Source organism: Cyberlindnera jadinii (assembly GCF_001661405.1).
Source record: "Cyberlindnera jadinii NRRL Y-1542 unplaced genomic scaffold CYBJAscaffold_6, whole genome shotgun sequence".
Lineage (NCBI taxonomy): Eukaryota > Fungi > Ascomycota > Saccharomycetes > Phaffomycetales > Wickerhamomycetaceae > Williopsis > Williopsis jadinii.
Window position 1 is genome coordinate 162,442 of NW_017963657.1, and position 17,413 is coordinate 179,854.

Below are 17,413 nucleotides of genomic sequence, written 5' to 3' on the forward strand. Positions count from 1 at the left end.
CGTTACCCTGTCTTCTCCCCAAACATCCGAGCATCGTGCTGCGCCTATCGTTTAGGCGACGTGTTTTCTCTTTTCTTTTTTTTCCCAAGTCGTCGACGACGTTTTTCCAATTCGGTGCGAAATTGAAGGGCAAAAAAAAGGCTTTCCAACGTTGTGGAAAATGAACGAATTTCCATCCCCAATTCTACAAAACAAAACAAACAAATAAGGCTTTTCCTTGGTTGTATTATCATCACAAAGTAACTAAAACAGCTGAAAGAATCCGGCGTACTTGGTCCACATCGCAAGAGTTTGATAAGTTTCTGTTTATTGGAAGAAATCAGATTCACCCCTTTTTCCTATTTGATCAGTGTTCTCTTTCAGGTTTCCTCTTTTTGCAAGCTTTTCCGAAAGAATCCTTCAACAAGGCAAAGGCTATATTTTTGGTGAAGAGAGTGAAACGGTATACAGAGAAGTGGGTTGAATTCAGAACGTTTGAACAGATCTGTTACATCCCGAGATATACAAAGACACAAAGCGCATACGAACACACACATACATACAATACGGACAGATGTCAGAGTCACAGCCACAGAAGAGTTATAACAGAAGACCCAAGGGCGGCAACTCCAAGAGCGGCTCGAAGAAGTCGAGCGGTGGAGGAAACGGCGAAGAGTTCAAGCAGAAACTCAACACGTTGAAGGAGCTCTTTGAAGAGTGGTCAGATGCTGACTTGACTGATTTGATCAATGAGTACGACGAACTAGAGATCATCATTGAGAAGATCACCACAGGTGCAGTCCAGAAGTGGGACGAGGTTAAGAAGCCAAATAAGAAGGAGAAACAATTACAACAGCAACAGCAGAGGGAGCAGGAGATCCAACAACAGAGAGAAGCTGCTGCTCTTGCAAGAAGACAGAACAGGGCCACCAGACCTCAAAAGAAGGTTGGTGCTTCTCAAGGCAAGCAAAGTAAGCCAACCACAAGTGCACCAGCAGCATCCAGTGGTCCAACTACACAAGCATCTGGTTCGTCATGGGCTTCTATTGCAGGTTCTGAAAAGTCCAAACCTCCAGCCACATCCACCACTGAAGAGGCTGCTGCTGATGCAACCGCCCCAGTGACTACCACATCACCAGAATCTAGAGAGGCTAAGTCCGTTGAGTCACCAGCTCCAGTGCCAGAAACAAAGACCGAAGGGGACGAAGCACCAGCGCCAAAGAAGGTTCCATCAAATCCTGCTACTTCAAACCGTTCATGGGCCTCTATCGCCACACCACCACCTCCAAAACCACAGAAGAAGAAGACCGAGCCAAAGCCAAAACCTGCTTCCCAGTCTGCTCCAGTTGTACAGGAAACCCCTATTGAAGAGTCCGTCACCGAAGCTTTGGAAGAGGTTACCATCACAGAACCACAGTCAGTTACAGTTGAGACCGTGGAGACCGTGGACACCACAACTACTGTCGAAGTTGAAGCTCCAGTTGCCGAAGCCGATGCTACTGCTTCAGCTCCAGCTTCTGTCCCAGTTGCGGAGGAGAAACCAAAGAGAAAGTTGAAACAAGATGTCCCAGTGGTCCTTCCAAATGCTTCATCGGTTGGCACTGTTGAAGGTATTTCATTCGGTTCTTCTTTGTTGGATGAGGAGAAGCAAACTGCTCAACCTGCTCAACAACAGCAATCACAACCACCACAGCAGCCACAGCAGCCACAGCAGCCACAGCAGCCACAGCAGCCACAACAACCACAACAACCACAACAGCAGCAACAACGTCAGTACAACGGTTACCAACAACAACCACAACAACAAGGTCGTCAATCTAACCAGTTTGCTGGTTACTACGCCCAAGGTTACCCTCAACAAGCCCAGGGTTACCCACAGCAGGCCCAAGGTCTTGCTAAAGGTTACGAACAATCTTATGGATTTCAACCAGCTTATGGTTACCAAGATTTCTCTGCTTATGGTGCCGCTCAACAACAAATTCCACAGCAACCACAACAGTTCCAACAATCTCCATTTGGCGCCGTTGCACAGGTTGCTGCTCAAGGTTATCCAGGAAGCTCTGAATTATCCAATGCTTCTCCAGCTAATGCTAATGTCCAGCCAAACTTACAAAACCAACAGTTCAACCCATACTATGCTCAGTACATGTACAACCCAGCTGCTATGTACGGTAACTTCTATGGTGGTATGCCAGCTGCTTACGGTCAAAAGGGTTACGGCTATCCACAGCAGACCCAATCTGCTCCTCAATCACAACAAGGTGCTGGTGCTAACGGTGTGAGTGTGCCATCGACTGTGGCCTCCCAAACTGAAGATGCTTCAGTTGCTGCTCAAAGCCAAGGCCAAGTTCAAGGTCAAGCACAGACTCAAGGTCAAGGTCAAGGTCAAGTCCAAGGTCAACAACAGATCCCAGGTCAACAAGCTCAGCCAAACTACTTCCAAAACCAGTACGCTGCCTATGCTAACTACGGCTATGACCAACAACAGTACAGAAACTGGGGTGCTTAAAGTTTACGACTTAAAGAAGTGAATCTACTGTTTTATACGTGCCAATTCGTTTAGTAACCTTTAGGCCCTATGAAATGGACTCAAAAAGAAACGTGTCTCATGAATTCACTCTTGTAGATTGGTTTATGTAGTTGCTGCCAATGGCTTAACTGGAAATTCTAACTTTTCCTTGTCACTTTTCAAATCATATTCACTTGAGCCAACTGCTGACCCAAAAAGTCCAAACCTTGAACACATACGCTGTCTAACTTTATCAGTCACCTCTATAAGTGCAGGATAATATACCTCGTGATCATACTCAAATTGTAGCCTTCCATTGTATTCACTGTCCAGCTCGTCATCGTCCACAACAGTATTAAAATCAGTATCGAAAACCAGTTTTTCCTTTGTAACTGGATCCAAGAACGGCGTGATCAGCTTCAAGAAAGTCAGCGCAACAAAGGGCAAGTTGATAAAGAGTGCTTTGCCCAACCTTTCTGGGTAATGCGATTGTAAGATGTGAAGCACCTGTTTTGCTAAATGAATTGAGGGAATCTTGGAGGTCTCACCTTCAACTTTATGGGATTTAAAATCAATCAAGAGACAGAGGTTCTCCTCGCCTTGTGGCATCAAATCTATTGTTCTCTCGAGGAACCACACTGTGGACTGAACCTGTTTGATGGATGCCTTTGTATTCTGGCGACCAGGCTTGAAGTACAACAGTGGTCTTGAACTCTTATCAAATCCAAGAACAACCTGCTTACCAGTTTTGTTCTCGTGACTTATCGACTCTGCCGTGAAAACCTCGTGATCCCCTGACAAACCAAACTCTCGTCTCCAAGCCAGTGTGTATTCCAATCTTTCAATGGCCTTTTCAGGATCACCCTTTGTGGCCCTGAGATATCTCAAGATGCATTCTCTTGTGAGCCAGAACTTTTCATTGGTGGTTAGCGGCTTTTTTCCACCGCTTTGGCCATCTTCAGTGACATTGATTTCCAAGCTAGAATCTTGGAAATGAGCCAAGATCTCGTCGTACTTGACCTGGTCTTCAGGCCCAATTTCTTTTGGTCCCTGGTGCTCGATAGACGCAGGGCATTCAAACGGCTTTGATACCGTGATGAGATCGTCCCTTTTAGTCACAGGAGTGTTCTTCTTGAAGAAATTCATTGCCAAATGCTTCGTACTAGTGAATGAATATGTTTAAAGTTAGTTTAGCAAAGATCAACGGGTAACATTCGCCTTCTTTTTGGGAGAGATATGAAGTGATCTGGAAGGAAGAAGAGCTGGAAGCGATAAATAAGACTCTAGATCGAGACACATGGGTAATTGGACAACAAGTAGTGTGTAGAACAGTGGATATTTCCTGTCAAGAAATATGCGGTTTTAGCTCAGTCGGGAGAGCGCATGACTGAAGATCATGAGGTCCTGTGTTCAATCCACAGAAATCGCATTTTTTTTTCAAACCGTTTTCGAGATTTAAAAAGTTGCGCGTTCGATTCCCCGACGTAGTGTTATTGGCATACCGCTTGACGCTGTCATAAGTGCAAAGAAAGCTTTGACAAAATCACACACTGTGATATCAATTCAGATCAGCTGACGTTAAACACAAGGAACAAGATGACAGAAGATGTTACTGACAAGTTATCACAACTCAATATTGATGACAAAGTTTTAGGCAGTGATGGATCATTGATTCAGAGACTGTACAATGGTGCAAACGTTGATGATCCATTGGACGTATTCAACTCTGCATCACACGAAGAACTTGATCAGCTCGTGAAGAAATTCCCAGCAAGAACGTTAGAGTTATTTTCTGACAATTCGTTGCCACCGAAACTGCTCATTACTTCAATTAATACTGAGACGTCATTGTCGTATTTGAAGTTATTGGTGTCGTTGATCAAGAGGAATGACGGGAACGACGTTGACTATTATTTGAAGCTCGTGTCATCACTCGTCAACGAATTTGAATACCAAGTGAAAGACTTGAACCCCATCATCAGCGTCATAGTGCCACACTTCTCCAGCTCTGATCTTGTTCAAGTTATACTTGTGAAGTTATACGCAGTGTATAAGGAACAGATCATCCCACCTCTCAAGGATTCGGTAGAGCTGCTTTCTGTGAATGGTGAAGTTATAACATGTTGTCAACTGTTAGTTCTTTTATTTCAGTTGAATGCCAAGTCTGCTGTGGATATTTTCCAGCTTGATAGTGTTCAGCTCATGTTGTATGATGCTGGTTCAAGTCACTCTACCAAGATAATTGAGAACGGATTGAATTTGCTATCCACGGCGTGTGTTGATGAACCTACAAGAAATGCAATCTTTAGCAAATACTTGGATCAACTTATACAAGGAACGAATCAAACCGATATCAATATAAAGACACTGGCTGCTTTGGTGATTGTGAAAACTTGGAATTTCCAGGCTTTAGACACCAATCAGAAGATATCGTTAGAGGATTTGACAAATATATTCATTGTGAATTTAAACTCTCATTCCATTGAAGGATTAGCGTATCTTTCCATGAAGAAATCCATAAGGTCTCACTTACGTAAAGATGGTGAATTTGTTATTGAACTGGTTCAAAAGTTGGAAACACCGGGGAGTGACCTTTATGGTATTCTGTTAATTATCGGGAACTTGACCACTCTGGAAGAAGAAGAAGAAACATCCCAGTTGAAAAGACATGCACAGAAGGGACTTGATGAAGAGATTGAGGAGTCTCAAGATGATATATTTGAATTCATGGATGATTTAATGGAACTCTCTATCGTTTCAAAGTTCTGTTCTCATTCAAAGATTTCTAAGCAATGTATGGAACAAGGGATGAAGATTTTCTACAACTTGTCGAAGAACAAGGCAAATCACGAACAATTGGTTAAACAGGGTGCACTAATTAGAATCATGGAGTTCATTGGAAGGGAAACCGAGGTTACAGATTACAAACTGATGGCTTTCAAAGCGTTGAGTATGATCCTGACAACATCGGATCCTCATTTAGTGTTTGGTCCAAATGCCTCTCTGAAAACAGCTGTGAATTACCTGTTCCAATTCCTAGCGATGGATAACATCTCTCTGAGGGACCAGTTCCAAATATTGCTATCCTTAACGAATCTCAGCGTCATTGATCATGGTCCATTGACGAGTGAACAGTGGGACGAGCTGGACGACGAGCTCGTACAGACAGACCATCCAATGGTTAAGACATCCATTCTCGAGCTGATATCCAATCTCATGCAACACAGGTCCAATCTGCCTGCATTGTTCAACTGGGCAAACCCGAAGAACAAAAAACGGTATGACCTCATTGTGAAGATGACCAGATTGCCAGACGTGAAAGCCCAATGCTCTGCGATAAGCTCTCTATCGTTCGGCGTAACCTTTCAGCTCATAGGCGAGGAACTGCTCAAGGACAAGCCCCTGAGGGATAACCTTCTTCAGGTATTGAACGAGCAGCCTAAGGAGAGAGAATTGGTCGAGAGAGCCGCTTTCGTCTTTTACTACTTGCTGTTCTACGCAGACGTTACCGAGAACAAGACCATCTTCACCGATAAGAAGACTATTATCGACACACTCGACAGGGCAATTGGTGCTTGTCACAACGAAGAAGCTCTTGAAATGCTCAAAGAGTGTAAGTCACTCGTATCAAATCTATAAAGTAAACAATGACGTCATTCTTATTTTTCTCAAATTCACACTAAAATATTCGCGGTACAAAAAGCGTAGTGCCCTTGCCACACAGCCCTGTGGCGGTGATGGTGATGATGATGATATTGTTGTTGTTTACACTCATATCTGGCGTTAACACCCACGTCGCAAGGGTATAAACATTCAAAGCCACTAGTTGGAAGGTATTAATCATCGGAGTGTATCTTCTCCCCCCAATAACGGATTAGGTAGCGATTCGATGAATGAATTGAAAGAAGGTGAAGCCGGCTCCAGTGCGCCAGAAGACACTGTGGTAGGCACAGCGATGGGATCACAGAGTCCATCGTCGTCTTTGAAACCAGCACAGGAGACCATTGATGGCGAGCATAGCTTCCTTATTCGCAAGTACATAGAGGCGTGCCAGCAGGGCGATTATGTTACTGTTGAAGAGATGGTTGGATCTCATGTCATTGACCCTGCTCAAGACGTTGACCCTAGTGGTGTTTCTGGCCTCCATTGGGCGGCCATCAACAACAGACTCAAACTGGTGAAGTTTCTCGTTGATAATGGAGCTCCGATTGATCGGGAGGGGGGCGAGATATCTGCAACACCGTTACACTGGGCGTGTAGAGAAGGCTTGGTTTACATTGTGGATTTCTTGTTGAAGAATGGAGCAGATCCTTCAAAGACGGATTCGCAGGGCTTCAATGCTTTACACTTGGCGGTGCACTCTTCAAATATAATGTTGGTGATCTACATACTGGTCTCATGTACCGATATACCCGTGGACTGTCCGGATCCCAATGGCAGAACTCCGTTACACTGGGCCGCTTATCAAGGAGATTCATTAAGCGTTGATTCAATTCTCAAGTTTCAAGGCAATGTGAGATCTGTTGACTGTCAAGGTTTCACACCTTTGCACTGGGCTCTTATTCGAGGGCAGAAGGACTGCTTGTTCAGACTCATCGAAGAAGGATCGGACTTACATGCTCAGACAAACGATCACAAGACTTGTTTTGACGTTGCAGCTGATATGAATACTACTCCATTGCTCAAAGAGGCACTCTTCAAAGCTGGCTACCAGCAGGATGGAACACAGCTGAAAAGGTACTTTGATCCAAAATGGGCAAAAGTGATAACATTCTTCTATCCTTACTTGATCCTAGGCCTATTGTTTGAGGTCATTGGTAAGTCACATGTGCTGATATCGCTTCTTTCCTGCTTAGTGATATTGCTATTCTCCCAAAAGGCCCTACAAAAGTTTTTATTTCCGTCATATATTCGCTCAACTCACCCATTCTTGGGATCACCGCTGCTCTCGGGTGTTTTCTCTGGAAGTGTCTTCTGGGCCATTGTTGTCTGGATGACAACTTTGCTCCCCATGACTCTTTACAAAGCACCATTGACGAACTTTATCTTCTTGATATCTGCCTCTGCAACGGTATACTTCTTCACTCGGGCAATGTTTAAGAACCCAGGCGTCATTGAACCTCTGTCATCCCCCACAGATATCAAAGAAGGAATCGATGAGCTGCTCAAAACCGGCAACTACGATGCATCCCATTTCTGCATCAACACTTTCAACAGGAAACCATTAAGAAGCAAATATTCACAATTCTCAAAGAGACTCATTGCGAGATTTGACCACACATGTCCGTGGGTTTATAATGATATTGGACTGCGAAACCACAAGTTGTTCTTGTTCTTCGTCCTTTCTCTAGAGATTGCAATCGCAACATGCGTTATCTTAATTCTCGAGATGTTTGACCAGTTGGAAGATGATGACCTGACCTGTGCTTTTCTCGATGATGAATTATGTGCTGGACTCACTTATACACCGTTCACTTTTGCCTTCGGATGCTGGTCAGCTTTCCAGTTCATGTGGCTTTCTTTCCTTGTGTTTTCCCAGCTGTTCCAGATTTCAAAGGGAGTCACCACTGTAGAGCTGTCAGCATTAACTCGACAAAAGCAAGACGCTGGTTCTAACTACTCAAGTGTTCCTCTTGAACTTTCAGGAACTGAAGCCAATGTTTCAAGTGCACGTGCTGATAAGACTTGTCTAACAACTTTCTGTTTGTTGACTGGAATTGACCAATTTGTAATTGCTGTTAAGGAAACACTTGGTTTCAGACATCAAGGCAGAAGTTATAGAATCGACACGGACTATGGACTCAGGCAAAACTGTGTTGATTTCTGGTTTGCTTCTGGCGATGATACTTTGAAGCTCCGGAACTTGTGGAAGACGCCAGTTCAAGGAGAAGCAAACTTGAATGGTGTCACAGTTGATTATTTCAAGCTGTTCGAACTCCCACCAAGTAAACCAGCTTATGAATCTGTATAGAGTCTTATGTGATACAACATCTACACCAAAAAAGGCAGTTAGCCATAAATATCCATTCAAAAGACCTCTTCTATGTGATCTTTTAATAATTTAAGTTCGTAATAGTCAGCAACATGTTCAAATGTCTCAACCTTCTTTCTAACATCTTCCTTTGGCAATGTTTCCTCCCACATTCCAGAACAAGAACAATGACTAGACATTTCATCTTCTTTGATAGTATGGCACTTTCCACATTGTAAATCTTGAGTATAATAATTCAAAACAAGTTTTTCTAACCATTCAATCAGACCCAACTCCAAGTTTGCCTTGCTGTACGCCTTCTCACAGACCTCACATGACCATAGGACCTTCGGGTTGTCACGACAGAAGTCAAGGTCTTTGATATGGTAACAGTATTCACACAATACACCGGGAAGCAACAATGAATCGCTCGGGTTCTCGAACAAAGATTCTTTGGAGAACTCCTTCACTTCAAGCACTTCGAGCATTTCTTTTCTCAACAGTCTCATCTCTAAGGTACGAGACTTGGAGAGAGTGAACACTGCACATAAAGACTTCACTAGTTCTAACAATGGACTTGTCTTGTGGATATGGTATCCTGGTGGTTCAGGGAAGGAGTACTCATCGCTCATACCGGAGTCCAAGATGGCACTGGTTTGATTACGAACCAGTTGTCTCAAACGTTTCAGAAGTGGGTTTCTGAAAAGATTGGTCAGCTGAGACTGGGTCTCTTCTTGCTGTACATTATCCTTATTGGCTTTATTTCTCAAGATATTGGCGATCTGCGTGACTCTCGGTGTGCCTGGATAGGCTTCCCTATCCTCAGCCTTGGCTTTAATTAGTGAGTCTAGGAAAATCACTAGCCAATCCTCAAACTCTGGCTGATAAATAGGTGGTAAGTAATCTTTAATCTGCCACTTGGATATTCCAATGAGCTCTTGTTCCTCTTGTTCAGAAATATCCAAGCACGCTCTTCCAGCAAAATTGTATTGGTCCATCCAAATCAGTAGATCCCAATATTTCTCAATTTTTAGATCTAGAAAGTTGAACAAAGGTCTTGATCTCACAGCTTTCACAATGTATTGAGCATATGCATAAGAGTTTTCAACAGAGACTTTAGTAGTCTTCAAGATGATCTTTGACCTGTTTGCAAATATCACTGTAGATCCAAGCTTAGCAAATTCACCAACCAATTGCAATAGTGACTTCTTGGCCAAGTTGAAAACGTAGTGCTTCAGATAAGAGTCGAATAGGAACGAGTCTTTATTTTGAACCCAAGAAACAAAGGTTTGAACCATAGCATCAGCATTGGTGTTGTTTTTCATAGCATCATCCCATAAGTCTTTCAGCATGGATCTCAAAATATTCAGACTTGGACCAGAGAAGGAGTCTTCAGCCAAGATTGAGGCGCCTTTGTTGCAACTCTCAGCCAATTGCACATCAGCCATGGAGGTACCCTCTGCATCATTCAAAAGAGCGGACGTAAGGAGTGTATTAATTGTCAAGTTGTCAATATCAATTTCAATACAGGCTGTTTCATAGATCTCCGGATTATTGATAACAGGGAAGTCATGGTCCTCATTTTCCACGGCTAAAACATCTTTCTCAGCACCACCATAGTCTGGCATTGATTTAGGAGACCACCATAACACGATGTCGTTATTCTTGAGTCTTCTCGCATATTCAATATCAATAAGATAATCCATGGATGTTGTCTTCAAGTTACAAAGCGGAACATTACCATACTTTGCCATGTTTCTCAAGTGATGAATCCAGGGTGCCAATGACAAAATATGGTTACAGATTCTCTTGATAACAAGAGGCTGCCACCCAAGAGCAGGAAGTTGTATCTCTGATGCCTTCATATTGATGGTTGGGAATTCTGAGATCGATTTGAAGATCTTCAACAGCTTGGATGACTGAGGAGACTGAACAACGAAAAGAGGTCTTGCAGGCGTCTCGTCACTGATCTTGTTGATGAAACTATTGAGTTTTCTGTATAGCTTTGATATGTCATCAAAGTAGGTTGTTTCAAACTCAATATGTTCTTGATACTTCAATAACCCAATATACTCCTGCAACTTTTTGGACTTCTTGTGGTACTGATCTTGGTAAACTTTCTCAATATTGCCTGTAAGTTCCTGTGCATTTCTAGTTGGCTTCAGGACAAATATACGGGTAATCTGATTCCATGATTGATATAATGTGAAAACCTGATACTCATTGGTTACGATGTGGAAAAGGTACACCAATGGCAGGGCCAACTTGTTCAGATAATGTGAGTTATCAATTTTAGCAAACGATTTCATATCAAAGCCATTCTTCAATGCCTTACCCAGGGCACCAACTTGAGAACTGTTGAAGAGCACCGTATTACCCAGTTCAATAATTACACGCTCTGTTGGCTGAATATGAGATTCAAACAACCCACATGCATCTGGGCTGTTGAACAAACTGCCTGCTCTGTTAACCTCATCCTGGTAAACAGTCTCTGGCATAGTCAACTTGAACACATTTTTGACATCAATACCATTTGGTAGGATACTCGCCACCCTTTCAACTTCGCTTTCAGGAATCAACCGATCAGGAAAAGACTCATTTCTCCAATTCAGGTAGATTTTCCTTGGGACATGGAATATAAAAGACTGAATTTTACCGTCAATGAGAACGAAAGCTCTTACATCGCCTGGATTAGAATCGAGTTTGTACTGCAGGATCTCCCAATTAGAACCGACAAAGTGTTCAGCTTGATTGCGAACCATTGCTCCAACTGTTGAGCGGTGACTTGACTCCACCGTGTCACCAAACAGCTTTTTCCTTCTGGTTCTCTCATTTTGGTTGACTTTCCACTTAAGTTTCTGATAGTTCAAGAACCCAACGTAATCATCATCGATTGAAGGACACGGGCCATTCATTAAGTTGATTTCCTCTTCAGTAGGGTCTTCAGTTTCACGATGCTGCTGCTTTCTTTTCTTGGAGGTAACTTTTCCAAAAGCTGGCTTACCACTAATCGAGTTATCTTTACCAATGTCTTCAATATCCTTCACAATATTGACTGGATTGGTTTTAGTAGCTGAGAAGAAAGTTGTGAGTAAAGATTGCTTATTTTTATCGTTCTTGGTGAGAATCCTGTTCTTTAGCCAGTCTGGATGGTCAACTCTCGGAACAGGATTGTCCACATCTTGCAAAGCTGCTGGAATAGTGATAATCTTTTGAACAACAGATTGAAGACGTTCTCTGTAATAGTTCCAGTCAATGATGTTTCTAGGGTCGAAATCTTCAAGTTGAGAATCTAGCAACCATCTTCTCAAGAAGTTTCTCTTCACTGACAACTCTGAGGAAAAGATGGAGACTGGCACAGCTCTTTCTGTCACAGGTGCATTTAATGGTTTCTCTGAAATAATATACTTCACTGCAAGACCTTTATCTTTAACCATCTCAGCACCAAGAAATTCACCAAGTCTCTTTGCCGTCGTAATCGACGTCGATTTCTGACCTTCATACTCGGCCAAACTCTTACTCATGGACTTGTTCTCACAGATAAGCTCAAAGAGGTCATCATCTTCCAAATTTCTTCCCTGTGTATCCAAAACATCTAGCCAACGATTGGCGACATTGGCAACAGCACCGTAGCACTCTTCAAGCGTATCACCTTCAAGGAAAAGTTTGAAGATATCAGACTGGAAGTTTTTGATCAGCTGTAGCTCACCTCTTCTCTTGAGCTCAAAACCTTTAAGTTCAGCCAAGGTACCATCGTCGTTGAAAACAGCATAACGTTTCTTTAAACCTTTACCCTCTTCCTTCGAGGTTGGAAGCACCATCGCCTTGTAAGGGCCATCAACTTCAAAGAAAATAGAATTGTCGCTATGTGTATCGTACTTTTTGTAAATAGGATCCACGAGTGTTTGATATTGATGATTCGTGAATCGCTCGTGAACCAAGTAGTTTAACATAGAGCAAGGATAGGATAGGAAGACGTTCTTACCATTCTTCAAGTCAAAGGTATAGTTATCAGGAAATGAACTAGGAATGATACACCATATACCATCAGTATCCAGTTCCAGAGGTCGCCCCAATCTTTCGATTAAAGATCTTGCCATTTGAATAATCGTAGCACCTGTCAAACATGTGATACCAGCCATTTCAATGGAATACCATCTTGATCCCTTTCTCATGACATACCCATAGAAGGAATTGAGAATAACCTTGAAAGCTAGTTGTAACGAATCATAATACACAGCTCTCTTGAGACACTCTTCCTTCTCATGCTTGTCCTTACCAGCAGACTTCTTCTTCCACACTTTTGCGAGACCTTTGAACTCATAACGTTTATCTCTAAAATCTCTGACAGTATTGATGTAGAACGGATTTTCCCTTTGACAAACTATGGATTCTCTCGTAATGGTTTCGGTCTGTTTCACTTTATGATAAACTTTACGAGAATAATCCTGGAGTCTTTTCTTGATCAGCGTCACTTGTTCACTATACGGCAAATCTTCAAAGACACGTCTTGGTTGATTAGGGAATCGTGGTGGGAAAGTTTCATTCTGAAGAGATCTCTTCACCAAGTTGTACTCGTCCATCTTTGCTGGATAAAATTCACCTCTCCAAGCCCAGGTCATCTTTCTATCACAGTTCTTCCCTGGTCTATTGAAGTCACAAGCAGCACAGTCCTTTTCTGATTTCATCGAATCAGGCTGTAGACGATTAGAGCACATGATATTTGGATACATTGATGCAACATCGACGTGATAGATTAGCGGTTTCTCCTTCCTCTTTGGGTTATTCTTCAAGTGCAATAGTTTCTCCTTCACTGCGTTATAGATCTCGTCAAAGTTCGTGACGTCTTCGAGTTTCTGTTTACCTTCAACCACGATACTGAACTTCAAAGCGTTTTCCAAATCCCCTAAAAGCTCATCAATAACAGTTGGATCTATCTTGAATTCACTCTCCAAATCTGATCTGAAAACACCAGCTTCCAAGGATTCAACGTGACCACCAACATATGTTTCAGATTCCAGTAAATGACCGTTGTAGAATCTTTCTGGAGGATCCATATGTTTATTTGGAAGGAGAATATCACTTCCATACGCCTGCACCATCAAAAGCATTTCACATAAAGTACCAGTACCCTTTCTCAGCAGTTCATCGGGGTTTAATGGAACGATAACACCCAAAGCGATAATGAAATTATTAATGATCTTCTTGAACAAATAGTACGTAGCGACAGCATCAGAGACAGAGTACTCTGATAATGTTTGAGGCTTTGAATAAGCATATGGTGTCATAAGTTCAGGATCGAGTTCAATTGGGTTATATCCAAGCTTTGCAGTAGTAACAGCCTTTAAACCTTGTGAACCCTGAGGTAGATATGAATCTCTCTTGACCCATCTGAAACAATCCATATGTGCACAGTAAGTTGATTTGTATTCACCTTCGTTGTCAACTGCGAATCCAATTTCATCAAACATATTCAAATCATGAACTGCTGCTCTCGCCTCAACAAATGGCCAATCAAAGAAGTCACCGTTAAAGGTTGCAATGATATGAGGCTTTACCTCCCTTATATGTTCGAAGAATTTTTGTAGAGTTGCCTTTTCATCTGGTTCGTTGAAAACAGTAAATAAACCAGGGTACTCAGGTTTTGGAGTATATTCAAAGTCCTCGATGTCCTCTGAGATGATTTCTCTGTTTGTGATTAAGAAACCATCACCGTCAATCATATAGGAAATCATCATTACTTGATCAGTGGCACTGTCAGGGAATTTCAGAGGTCTCTTTGTAGTTTCAATGTCAAAAGCCAAGATGGTTGTATCACCAAAGTCAATTTTGTCTGGTATCTCTTCACATTCAATCTCGCCATGTTCAGCTGAGACTTTATACCATTTACCAACTCTTAATCCCTTATCAATGGAGACTCTTGTGCAATATGGAACGTCATGTTCACGCATATCTTCAATGTACTCTGAAACGTCGCCAAGATGAATTGTCGTGTCACCAATGGCAAACTCATCCTTGTAATTTGTGTTCACGGCGGAGTAAATCTCCTTCGTTTCCTTCTTACTCTCGTTATCTTTGACAATGGGCTGCAACATTCTCTTTGCATCCATCAAATCTTGTTGATTTGGGAAGCTCAACTTCAGTAAAGATCTCTTGATACCAATCAAATGATTTGGGATGGAGAGATCTTCCTTTTCCACCCTGGAGACAGATTTGATGCAGCGCTCCAGGATCTTCTTTAGGTACTCCTCAACGTCACCCTCAAACCCTGGCGTACAAACTATGAAGAAATAGGGGTCCAGTTGGATAGTTGCCTTAAAGGTACCGCCTTCTTCATCCAAGAAGTAGTAATCAGCACCTGACAGACCAGCGATATAATCCTGCGTAGGTATCGTCGTCGCATGCATATTGATAAGCCAACCGGTCCTCGTTGGACCTGACTCAAATCTGTCAAACCCCATCATCGAATCAATCATATCGTTCTTCTTCACTTTCTCCAATCTCGACACCGCGTCGTCCTTGGGAGACCTAAACTGTGGGTCCCTCGTACGTCTATCGTTCTTCACAAAATGGCCCATAGAGGAGCCTCTAAACTGCTTCGGAGGCATCCTTGCTCTTGCAACCACACAAACCAACACTCCTGTTCCCGTTCAAGTGTAAACACCAACCTCAATCTCCAGGCTCAAAGAGAGGAAAGAGCGATGGAACGCGAAAAACTTTACGCGTCAGTCCTAGCCACCAAGAACAAGACACATAACACGGTACGCGCAGCACAGAACTGGATTTTTTTGTCCCGAAGGATTTGTCCAGTTTTTACCGATTTTTGCTTTGTGTCTTGTCTGTCTTTTCTTTGTTCTTAGAAGGGACAAACCGAATCATCAGCTACAGAGCGAAGGACATTGACGATGTCCTACAATCCATATGCCAATGCTAGTGTCGACTACAACAATGTGAACAGACTGCACCATCCACAGCCACAGCAGTCTCGTCAGCAGGTGCAACAGGATCAGTATGGTCAGTTTCAAGGGCCAAATCAACAACAGCAGCAGCAACAACAACAACAACAACAGAGCTATGGCTACAGCCAGTTCAATCAACAAGGCCAATACCAGGCACAGGGTATGAATATGGGTCAGCAACAACAGCAGAGGGCTCAAGGACAATTCTTCAATCCTTCAGCTTCAAATCCAAATCCAAATGCCTTTACACAGATCTTCAACGACCCAAAGGCGGCGATGACGTTCCAGGTTGGGCAAAACGCCATGATGGCAGGATCCCAGTACATGGAGCAAGAGTTTAACAAGTACATCCCGACTGGAACCTTCAAGTACTACTTCAAAGTCTCAAATGACTATGTTTTGAAGAAGCTGTTGTTGATACTGTTCCCATTCAAGAATAAGATCTGGACAAGGACTCTGCGCCAAACTCCAACAGGTGACAGCAACAACACGTCCGTGTTGGAATCGTATGCGTTCCCATTCGATGATACCAATGCGCCTGATTACTACATTCCATTGATGGGCACCGTTACCTATATCATCTTGACTGCAATGCTTGCAGGTTTGAGAAACGAGTTCTCACCAGCACTTTTGGGCAACCAATGGACGATGACAATTGCCTATCTCCTCATAGATTTGGCAGTGTTGAAAGGTGGTATCTACATGCTGGGAATATCTTCCAACGTGTATGACCTTATAGCATATGTTGGTTATAAATTCGTGCCATTGCTGATCATAAACATTGTGAAGAACGTTTCATCAATAAGATACTTGAACTGGATCATTTACATCTATCTGATCATTGCCTATGGCTTCTTTGAATTGAGGGCCATCAGATTCAACCTCTTTGGCGGTATCAACAGTCCAACGCAAGCAATGGGAGGAAAAGCTCTCAAGAACTCAAACTATTTCCTCTTCCTCTACACGTTTATTGGCCAAAGTTTACTCATTTGGGCGCTCAGTTTGTACTGCTAATTAATGAACCCAATAAATAAACATGTTACAACTATTTCTTCTTCTTCTTCTCCCTTTTAAGCCTTTCAGAACAATCAGGGCAGTACCATTTACCCTTTGGAGGCTCCTTCAACCCGACACACTCATAATGGAACCATTCATATTTACAATCGTCGTTATCACATCCAACCATTTCTCCAAACGAAACCCTTTGACAAAAGCAGTACAGCTCATTCTCTTCATCTTTACCCTGTTGTTCAACTTTTGGTGATGCAGTCACTAAAGCTGACGCCGTTGCAGATCCCTTATTTGAGCCTTTCGCAACCATAAGACTACCAGGAGATTGTTGCGAGTCCACCACGTCAGGGGAAGCTGAAGACTCCACAGTCTTTTGCCTCTTGTTTGCTCTGAGTGCCGTGACCGCCGCAGGCGTTGAGGCTCGTACAGACGACTTCCTAGCTTTCTTCTGCGTTGTGGTCATGGATGCCACAGTTGCGTTTGAGGTAGTCAAGAAATCGCCATTCAGTAAAAGATCAGTGGTTCCAGCCCTACTGGAGGTCTTACTAGACATAACTTCATCCAGATCGATGTCCATATCTTCAACAACCAGCAATCCTTCGGATTTCAACTTCTCCATGTCCGACTCCAACTTGAGAAGGTGCTTTGCCGTCAGGAACAGCGCTGTGTTTGCGGTAATCACTTTCTTCTTCTGCAGCTGTTCTGCACTATTAAGATCCTCTCTTATCTTAGGGTAAAGCTGAGCCTCCTTAGGGTTCTTCGTCAACGAACCGTGTTGTTTGATAAACTTGTGGATGCTCCCATCTTTCTGTAACATCTTCTTTCTAGTCTCATACAGGTTACTGTCTGAAGTTCCAAGTTCTGCCAGCAGATACTGTAGTTCAGCAGGTAAGTTTGACAGATCCTGGGTGTATTGATCTAATGTAGCAGCGGTATCCATATTTGTCTTATTCTGCTATCTTCCTCTTCATTATTTGGATGTTC

At 42.8% G+C, this 17,413-nt stretch overlaps 6 protein-coding genes and 1 non-coding gene across 7 annotated transcripts; 4 read left to right on the plus strand and 3 right to left on the minus strand.

Moving 5' to 3' along the window:
• The first annotated feature begins 155 nt into the window (after positions 1 to 155).
• On the plus strand, positions 156 to 2,761 carry DEF1 (DNA damage-responsive RNA polymerase-degradation factor DEF1). The gene has a single exon (XM_020217134.1). The coding sequence runs from the start codon at positions 554 to 556 to the stop codon at positions 2,486 to 2,488; it is 1,935 nt and encodes a 644-aa protein (XP_020070557.1). The 5' UTR covers positions 156 to 553; the 3' UTR covers positions 2,489 to 2,761.
• On the minus strand, positions 2,612 to 3,634 carry PDR17 (phosphatidylinositol transporter; the record flags this gene model as incomplete). Its single annotated transcript, XM_020216861.1, has 1 exon — positions 2,612 to 3,634. The coding sequence occupies one exon, from the start codon at positions 3,632 to 3,634 to the stop codon at positions 2,612 to 2,614; it is 1,023 nt and encodes a 340-aa protein (XP_020070558.1).
• A 210-nt stretch (positions 3,635 to 3,844) lies between these two features.
• Positions 3,845 to 3,917, plus strand: CYBJADRAFT_t91. Its single transcript has one exon. It is a non-coding gene; the product is annotated as a tRNA-Phe (tRNA).
• A 70-nt stretch (positions 3,918 to 3,987) lies between these two features.
• Positions 3,988 to 6,183, plus strand: SHE4 (She4p). Its single transcript, XM_020214966.1, has one exon. The coding sequence runs from the start codon at positions 4,085 to 4,087 to the stop codon at positions 6,125 to 6,127; it is 2,043 nt and encodes a 680-aa protein (XP_020070559.1). The 5' UTR covers positions 3,988 to 4,084; the 3' UTR covers positions 6,128 to 6,183.
• A 2,090-nt stretch (positions 6,184 to 8,273) lies between these two features.
• POL2 (DNA polymerase epsilon catalytic subunit) lies at positions 8,274 to 15,133 on the minus strand. Its single transcript, XM_020214967.1, has one exon. It carries the CDS (start codon positions 15,065 to 15,067, stop codon positions 8,516 to 8,518), a length of 6,552 nt encoding a protein of 2,183 aa, XP_020070560.1. The 5' UTR covers positions 15,068 to 15,133; the 3' UTR covers positions 8,274 to 8,515.
• A 537-nt stretch (positions 15,134 to 15,670) lies between these two features.
• YIF1 (protein transporter YIF1) lies at positions 15,671 to 16,423 on the plus strand (the record flags this gene model as incomplete). Its single annotated transcript, XM_020212314.1, has 1 exon — positions 15,671 to 16,423. A coding segment is annotated over one exon (753 nt), but the record flags the coding sequence as incomplete, so codon positions are not given.
• On the minus strand, positions 16,172 to 17,391 carry YNG2 (histone acetyltransferase YNG2). Its single transcript, XM_020214968.1, has one exon. It carries the CDS (start codon positions 17,367 to 17,369, stop codon positions 16,464 to 16,466), a length of 906 nt encoding a protein of 301 aa, XP_020070562.1. The 5' UTR covers positions 17,370 to 17,391; the 3' UTR covers positions 16,172 to 16,463.
• Between the last annotated feature and the right edge of the window lie 22 nt (positions 17,392 to 17,413).

Coding starts and splice junctions, on each gene's coding strand:
- DEF1 (XM_020217134.1), top strand. CDS start 554: ATGTCAGAGTCACAGCCACAGAAGAGTTATAACAGAAGACCCAAGGGC.
- SHE4 (XM_020214966.1), top strand. CDS start 4,085: ATGACAGAAGATGTTACTGACAAGTTATCACAACTCAATATTGATGAC.
- POL2 (XM_020214967.1), bottom strand. CDS start 15,067: ATGCCTCCGAAGCAGTTTAGAGGCTCCTCTATGGGCCATTTTGTGAAG.
- YNG2 (XM_020214968.1), bottom strand. CDS start 17,369: ATGGATACCGCTGCTACATTAGATCAATACACCCAGGATCTGTCAAAC.